Raw genomic sequence first — 7,946 nt, forward strand, 5'->3', positions numbered from 1 at the left:
TGATTAACTAATCATCGGCGGCAAGGCGTGCAACACGTGATTAGGCGCTTTACGATTGCACGGACATGAAGTATATTACGCAATGTCTGTATCGTGGCGTGAGAGAAGGTGAGACCGTGAGAGTAAATATACAGTATGTCTTTTCAAGTGAAAAATTAAAGAAAAATGAGAATAGATAAAATTAGACTATAATACGTACTGATGAAACAAAATGTTTAAATACTATTTTAAAGAAATCTAGACAGTGAGTGAATAATTTTTTTTAAGAAGAAGCCAAAAAGCTAGCAACAACACATCGCGTGAGTTTCATTTGTCGTATTCCTCTGTGACATTCTATCAAACAGCGTGCACAATCACAACTCTTCCTCTGCATCCACACACACTTGAGCCCCACCCGTGCCGCCGCCCCGCATCCCTTAGCGCTGCCGCTGCCGCTGCCGCTGCCGCCGCCCATGTCCGCCGCCCCGCCCCGCCGCGTGGTCATCTGCGGCGGCGGCGTGGTGGGCGCGTGCACGGCCTACTTCCTCGCCACCCACGCCGCGTCCCCCACCGTCCCGACGCTCGTCGAGAGGTGCGCCCCGGCGTGCGCCGCCTCGGGGAAAGCCGGCGGCTTCCTGGCGCTGGACTGGTGCGACTCCACCCCGGCGCTCTCCAGGCTCGCGCGGGCCTCCTTCGCGCTGCACCGCCGCCTGGCCGACGCCCTCGGCGGCGCCGACGCCTACGGCTTCCGCCCCGTCCACACCCTCTCCGTCCTGCTCCCCCCGCACCCCGCCGCCTCCTCCTCGCCGCCGCACCCGCTGCTCCCGCCCTGGGTCGACCCCTCCGCGTCCGCCGCCCCGCCGAGGGAGCTCGGGACCCCCGACACCACCGCGCAGGTCCACCCGGGCCTCTTCACCAAGGCCGTCCTCGCCGCGTCGGGAGCCGAGGTCGTCATCGGCGAGGTGGAGCGCGTCGCCGTGGCCTGGGACGGCCGCGTCGCCGGCGTCGTGGTCAAGGGGCGCGACGGCGTGCTGGACGCCGACGCCGTCGTGCTCGCGCTCGGCCCGTGGTCCGGCCGCCTCGAGGTGGTCAGCGAGGTGTTCGACGTGTCCGGGCTCAAGGCGCACAGCATCGTGCTCCGGCCGCGCGAGCCCGAGAAGGTCACGCCGCACTGCCTCTTCCTCAGCTACCAGCCGGAGCCCGGCGCCAAGATGCTCGACCCCGAGGTGTACCCGCGGCCCACCGGTACGCCATTGCCCCCTTTGCCACGTACCTGCTCAGATTCTCGTCTTGCAGCAGAACTACTAAGATTCAATTGCCCGATTCGCTCGTTTGGTTCTGCGCATCCAGGGGAGGTGTACATATGTGGGATGAGCAAGGACGAGAACCCGCCAGATGACCCAGCAACGATAACAGGCGAGCCAGACTCGATTGCAATGCTGCATAAGATCGCAGGGAAAGTGTCCAGCCAGCTGAAGAAGGAGGAGGGCGCTGAGGTGGTCGCGGAGCAGGCGTGCTACCTGCCGTGCACCGCCGACGGGCTGCCGGTCATCGGGGAGATACCAGGCGTGAAGGGGTGCTATGTGGCCACGGGCCACAGCTGCTGGGGTATCCTCAATGGTCCGGCCACCGGCGCAGCCCTCGCCGAGCTCATCCTTGACGGCAAGGCCAAGATCGTTGATCTCGAACCTTTCAGCCCGGCAAGGTTTCTCAAGAGAAGGAGCAGGCGTGGAGTCTGACAGTGTGAATGTTCAGATTCAAGCTCGCTACTGAATAAAACACTCTTGGTTCTCCCTTTTGCATGACTGATGAGTGTTGCAAAACATGTATGTGCGAATAAATCATGGATATATAGTACTTGATGTTCTGTATTTGTTGTTAATCACAGACGGACAACTTGCCAACACCCATGATCAGATTCAGATGTTCATTTAGCTGAGGTTGAGCTCGACAAGCTGTTGCATCTGCAGCTATTCTACGTACACCATGTCTACGCAATGTTTCCTTGTGGTCAAGTGACACAAGTAACCTTATAAAAAAGGTATTTTCACTGTTCTAAATCTAAAGTACAAGACGTTTTATCATTTCTTACAAAAGTATTTACTTTCTTAACTTTAAATTGTAAGATATTTCTAGATTCGTCGCTTTTGTTGTGTATCTCGATACAACATATATTTAGGTGCATCGTGCGTAGTAAAAAACTAAAAACTATAAATCTAGAAATGCTATAATATCTTGTAATTTAGAATAAAGTGGGCAAAAAAGGTGACACTATACTGCAGATGTGAAAGCTTCAATCAATTTTGCACTACCAACTGATAGCAAAGCAATTTAATGAATATCCAATTTGTGTACACCCAACAACATAGCTCTGTATAAAGGAAACCAACATCCCTATTCCACGTAAGGCCTTGTTTGACTATTTTAATTACATGTGAATTGGAATGTATTAGGATACCATATGGATTATTGTTCAAAGCTTGTTCAAATCATCCTTAACCCATGTGGATTGGGTGGTATTGAGCCAATTTAAATCCATAAAGTGAAAATCCATCTCAATCCATTCTAATCGACATGTAATTGGAATAACCGAACAAAGTCTAAGTCCTTGTTCGTTTTGCTCTCAATCCATGTGGGTTAGGATGGAATTGAGTAGGTTTTAATCCCAAATAAGTCAAAATCTTTCATAATTTTTTTCAATCCCATCCATAACCGAACAAGGTCTAATCAGGATGATTCAGACGGTTGAAAACATTATGTAAAACCTTTCCCAAGAACGCTAACAATAATCTTATTCGTGAGGCATAATCAAGCATGAGAAGTGAAACAGTGTGCACAAATATTAGATCTGCAAGCAGTGCAGACGCTGGATCAATCAACCTTCGTTAAATTCAGTAGATGGGATTGTGATCCCGTACAAGTCTGCAAGGTAATTTGCTTCCACCCAAAAAAAAATGTCGCACTGTTTCTGACAACACAGTCTAGCTAGAGTTACGGTAGTTTTCATTAAGTCATGGTGAGTCCTCCTGGCCTGGATGTTTGAGTCCAAGTACAAAGTGAGAACTCTCTGCTTCCTTTCTTTCCCTAGCACAAACTTAGTAGATAGCAGGCACAACTCCGCTAAGAGCTTATCGAACTTTACTTGTAGAGTGAGACCTGTGCTCGATATGGTTCATTTCAGTGCTCTTTCTCTCCGTATGGTTCACCACATGCCTGTGATCTCTCTCAAGCTAGGTATCATAGAAGTCCGTCATGGAATTGAAGTGGTAGAGTGGTAAGTGGGCGTATGGTCTATGTATTTTTCTTCACTTGTGCGTAGGAAGTATGCAGCCTCCATGCTTTCTGCTTCCTGAATCCTGTTCAGCAGCCTTCCTTTCCCAGCTTCTGCTCGGTGACATCTACCAGCTTCCAGACACAGTAGCTCAGCCTGAGTGTTAACGGACTCGAGCAAGAAGATGCCATCCTTCAGCAAGTTCTGCTTCGGCATAAGGTCATGCATGCTTTCATGTTACATCTTTCAATATGCCTACGAAATATTTTTGGTCTGGTATACTTTTGTCCTCGCTGCCAATTTCGCCATGTCCCATGAGCCTGATGACATCTCAGGCGCGTTCTGACTGTGCACTGCCCTGCTGAGGCTATGACCTAAAACCATTTGAACTGCTGTTCCTTTTACTGAGTTTACACAAAATAGAGGCACGACTTACAACTGATTACATCTTTGAAATGTCAATTGAAAAATAGTTTATACCTCCCATATCGCTCCAGTTCATTTGAAAATTTGCCTGACAAACAAAATCTATGAGTTGAGCACACACTCTGAACGAAAACAGAACATTGAAAAAGGATCAGTTTACAGTAAGAGAAAGGCTACACAACTGCAGTTGAGATCATACTTTGCAGAATTCATTACACAAATACATTCCTAACAACACTTAATCCATTCTAGTGTATATGTATAGCTCAAATGCTGAATCCTCGCTACAGCATCACTCGTGTCAAAATTTACTTCCCTATCAGCACACCTTGGACTCGAATGGCAGGATTTAGAGGTCGTTGCAACACATTTATAACCCTGTGGCTCCTGCTTATCAATAATTTGCAGCTGTTTGCAAGTTGCTCTCGCCCACCTCTGCTTCAGATGGTTCTGAAGAACTGGCTGCCTCCGTACCCCCACCAGCAGGTGCGCCTGAATCCGTTTCTTCCTGCTGTGCCTGCGCAGTGCTAGGCGGGGAACCAGGTGGCGGGTTCTGTTCTGCCAGACTAAGACGAAGCGACCTCCCTTCCAGCTCCTGCATTGCCGTTCCATAACCATGTTAGCCACTGCAACAGTAAGGTCAATGGGACTCAAGTGATATGAACTATGAAGGTATACACTCAAGTAAATCGCAATTCATGTATTCACATTGACGAAGTGCAATTAGCATCTATATTAGCTACCTTGTGTGCTCTAATTTGTTGATTCAGTTTGAAGTGCCCACAGGCCACAGATAACAATGCCACTGGATCAGTTGGCATTTCCATATATTTATCTACTAACTAGTAATAAGAGATGTAATAGGCAGTTAGGCACTGAACAACATGACCCTAGAAGAAGACAGAACATACCACTCCATCCAAAGACTCCAATGCAGCCTGTGCATCCTCTGCGGTGCTGAAGGAGACGAACCCAAACCCTCTGGAGCGACCAGTCTCACGCTCAAAGATGACCCTGGCGTCGAGCAAGCCGGCCCTACCCTCGAACACGTTCCTCAACGTGTCGGCACGCACCCCCCACCCCAGGTTGCCGGCATAAATCTTGTAAGTGCCATCGTCACGCCTGCGGCCACTCATGGTGACTGTTCTCCTCTCCCCGCCACGCGGCACCTCCGGGTAGTTCACCCTAGCCGTCCTCCCTCCCAGCAGCTGCATTGGAGAAGAATGTGCCAAAGATCTGTCAGAAGTCAGAACACACGCTTGCACATTCATGGGCAAGAGCAGGATCCCAATTCTGTGAGGTGTGGAAGTGCTGATCCAATTGGCCGGTGCGGTACTTACGGCGCCATCGAACATCTGGATGGCCTTGGCGGCCTCCTCGGCGGTGGCCATGGTGACGAAGGCGAAGCCCCGGCTCCTGTTGGTGACCTTGTCGTAGATTATCTTCAGCAATTGGAAACGTCAGCCATGAATGATGATTACTGCTCAGCAATCCTTCCAGGAGGCAGACCAAGAAGGGATTTTGATTGGGGTCCATACGGCGTACGGGTACCTGCGCGTCGTCGACCCTGCCGGCCTCAGAGAACACCTGGGCGAGCTCCTCGGAGGTATAGGTGTAGGGAAGGTTGCCGACGAAGAGACGGCCGGGGTCGTCGCCGCGCGGCGGGCGGCTTCGTGGCGACGAGTACGCGCGCGGGGCCTCGGCTTCCTCCTCCGGCTCAGAGCCCTCTTCCTCATCGAAGTGCTCCTCGCCGTCGTCCCCGGAGAAATCATCTACGTAGGAAGAGAAGTCCTCGGCGGCGAAGGGCGGGGGTAGGACGGGGCGCCCACGCGGTGGCGCGAAGCGGCGGAGGCCGACGCGGTGGCGCTGCAGGCTCTGGAACCGGACGCTGGGGAGCGGGACGGGGGCGCCACAAGCCGCTGCGTGCTGGATCAGGGTGCGGAAGGTGGCCGTGACGGCGGCGGCGGCGGTGGCCATGGCCGGAGAGGCGAGAAGGGCCGGAGCGTGGAGGGAGCGCACGTCCAGTGGCGGTGGCAGTGCAGCCTCTCGCCGTCGATAAATAAGTTGTCCTCTTCTTATCCGCTACCGGATGGGGCCGCTGGGCCGAATCGATGGGCTTATATGCGTTGCTTCATTAATCGTGTGGCATTGGGTATGGGCCGAGTAACCGGTCTATGATTTTATGAGCCTCAAGCCATACTACTCGTACACGAACCCACGGCCCACGAGGGGTCAACCCCTTTTGGAGACCAGACCAACACCAGGTTGACGTGCTCCTCGGCCGGCGGCGGGATTTCTTCTTCCTCCCCAAGAAGTACCTGTACCGCCGCCACCAAGCGCCGCATCCCATCGCCCCCCATACTACCTTCCGAGCGACCTCACCTCGCACAGACGGCAATGGCGTCCCCCGAGCCCGCCGTGGATCCCAGCCTCGCGCAAGAGACCCCCACCACTCCCACACCCACCACGGCGCACTCGTCCGCGGCGGAGCAAGAAGGGCCGCCGCAGCCGCAAGAGCCTGCCCCAGCAGCGGAGGGGGAGAGTGAGGAAGTTGAGGAGGAAGGAGAGTGCGGGTTCTGCCTCTTCATGAAGGCCGGCGGCTGCAGAGACACCTTCGTGGCGTGGGAGGAGTGCGTGGAGGCGGCGCAGAAGGAGGGCGCCGACATGGTCGAGCGTTGCCACGAGGCCACCGCCAACCTCAAGAAGTGCATGGACGCGCACGCCGACTACTACGCGCCCGTGCTCATGGCCGAGGAGGCCGTCAACGAGCGCGCCGAGGCCGAGGCCGCTGCAGCTGCAGCTGCAGCTGCTGCTGAGACTGCGAAGGCCAAGGGATGGGAGCCAGCGACCGAAGGAGAGATTAAGGAAGAGGCCGTGCCCCAGCCGGCCGCCGGCGAGGAGAAGAAAGAAGAAACAATTGCTCAGAAGGAGAAGAAAGAAGAAGCGGTTTCTGAGAAGGTTTGACCGTTTGAGTGTAACTAACAATTGCTCGGTTGGTTATTAGGTTCATATTAGTTCGTGAGGTTAATTTTGGCCCCCTTTGTGGGGGCGAAATAATGCTGTTCTGCTCGTAATTGTTGGGTGTCACGCTCAATTTATACTAGAAAATTTTGATACTGTTATGTGATTTTGGTGATGCGACCTGTTGATGTGTGCTGCTCCTTTCGCTCAAACTATAAAGGCTGTTACTGCATCGCGTCTTGCATTGAAATTACACAGCTTTCCTTTTTTTGTGTGTGCAAAAAAAAAATGTGTTGCTGGGTAGTGCATTGGAAAGAAATTCTACTAGTAATTGCAATGTCTAAGACTCTAAGACCAACTCCAGCAGACTCCCTCTCCGTATCCGTATTTAGCACGGCCAACAGTTTCTCTCTCCTCTCCGTATTCGTCCCCGTTTCTATCAGACTCCGTATTTGCACTCCGCATGCAGTCTATGACAGCTGGGGCCCGCGAGCAGGAGGTGGCGCATGCAGTCTTGTGCGGAGAGGAGAGAGAAACCGTGGAAAAGGAGAGTGCAGGTACACGGCGTCTGTTTTGCGGAGACGGATGCGGAGGCTGCTGGAGAGCGAAATAGTGACTCTGAGCGTGTATAATGCGGATGCGGAGTGGGATGGGGAGTGTTGCTGGAGTTGGTCTGAGAATGATGTGGTTGACGTTGTTCTCCTGAATAAGCCTGAGAAAATTTTGAAGTTGGTGATCTTGATGCTCTTGCAATGTCTCAAAAATGTGTTGACCCTGTTTGTCTCGTCTCCTTCCGGGATTATATAATCTAGCTTATGGATTATATAAGCACTTATTGACCTGCTTATGGATTATTACAATCTAGGTACCTAGATTACACAATACACTTTGTGATTTATGTTGTTGGTTTACCTCTCAACTTATGCAGCAGTGACAAGAAAATACTATGAGCCGAAGCATGTTTGAATGCTTGCGACCATTCTTCTGTATCTTTTTTAATTGCTTTTCATTTCCGCCTTGTGGCTTGAGATGGACTGGGACTTGTCCATACCCATTAGCTTGTTTGAGGCTTATTGAGCAGAAACAACCCGTTGTAAAAGGCCATTAAAATCGGGAAAATACCATATTTTGGCTCTGTGGCGTTGAAGTGGTCCCTGTGTTTGATTGGACAGGCTAGTTTACAGTGTCATCTGAGATTGTGATTTATGCCATACTCAGTTGCCATGAGGCTATCGACATCCTCCTTTTTGGAGCTTCCTTAAGCTTGCTTGCACAATCATCTCCGTGGTTGAGATGGTTTCTTTATTGC

At 51.8% G+C, this 7,946-nt stretch overlaps 3 protein-coding genes across 13 annotated transcripts; 2 read left to right on the top strand and 1 right to left on the bottom strand.

Annotated features, from left to right (window-relative positions):
• The first annotated feature begins 298 nt into the window (after positions 1 to 298).
• Positions 299 to 4,459, top strand: DAO (D-amino-acid oxidase). 11 transcript variants are annotated; one of them, XM_008652530.4, is made up of 5 exons: positions 299 to 1,224; positions 1,330 to 2,020; positions 3,128 to 3,253; positions 3,347 to 3,469; positions 4,085 to 4,383. In XM_008652530.4, the coding sequence occupies exons 1-2, from the start codon at positions 453 to 455 to the stop codon at positions 1,716 to 1,718; spliced, it is 1,161 nt and encodes a 386-aa protein (XP_008650752.2). In that variant the 5' UTR covers positions 299 to 452; the 3' UTR covers positions 1,719 to 2,020; positions 3,128 to 3,253; positions 3,347 to 3,469; positions 4,085 to 4,383.
• LOC100272318 (ribonucleoprotein) lies at positions 3,801 to 5,757 on the bottom strand. The gene is made up of 4 exons (NM_001146802.1): positions 5,228 to 5,757; positions 5,017 to 5,118; positions 4,588 to 4,884; positions 3,801 to 4,271 (listed from the first exon to the last, which is right to left on the bottom strand). The coding sequence occupies exons 1-4, from the start codon at positions 5,651 to 5,653 to the stop codon at positions 4,071 to 4,073; spliced, it is 1,026 nt and encodes a 341-aa protein (NP_001140274.1). The 5' UTR covers positions 5,654 to 5,757; the 3' UTR covers positions 3,801 to 4,070.
• On the top strand, positions 4,550 to 6,869 carry LOC103631950 (uncharacterized). Its single transcript, XM_008653803.4, has one exon. It carries the CDS (start codon positions 6,074 to 6,076, stop codon positions 6,638 to 6,640), a length of 567 nt encoding a protein of 188 aa, XP_008652025.1. The 5' UTR covers positions 4,550 to 6,073; the 3' UTR covers positions 6,641 to 6,869.
• The last annotated feature ends 1,077 nt before the right edge of the window (positions 6,870 to 7,946 follow it).

The sequence above is a fragment of the Zea mays genome, chromosome 7, assembly GCF_902167145.1.
Source record: "Zea mays cultivar B73 chromosome 7, Zm-B73-REFERENCE-NAM-5.0, whole genome shotgun sequence".
In the NCBI taxonomy this organism is placed as follows: domain Eukaryota; kingdom Viridiplantae; phylum Streptophyta; class Magnoliopsida; order Poales; family Poaceae; genus Zea; species Zea mays.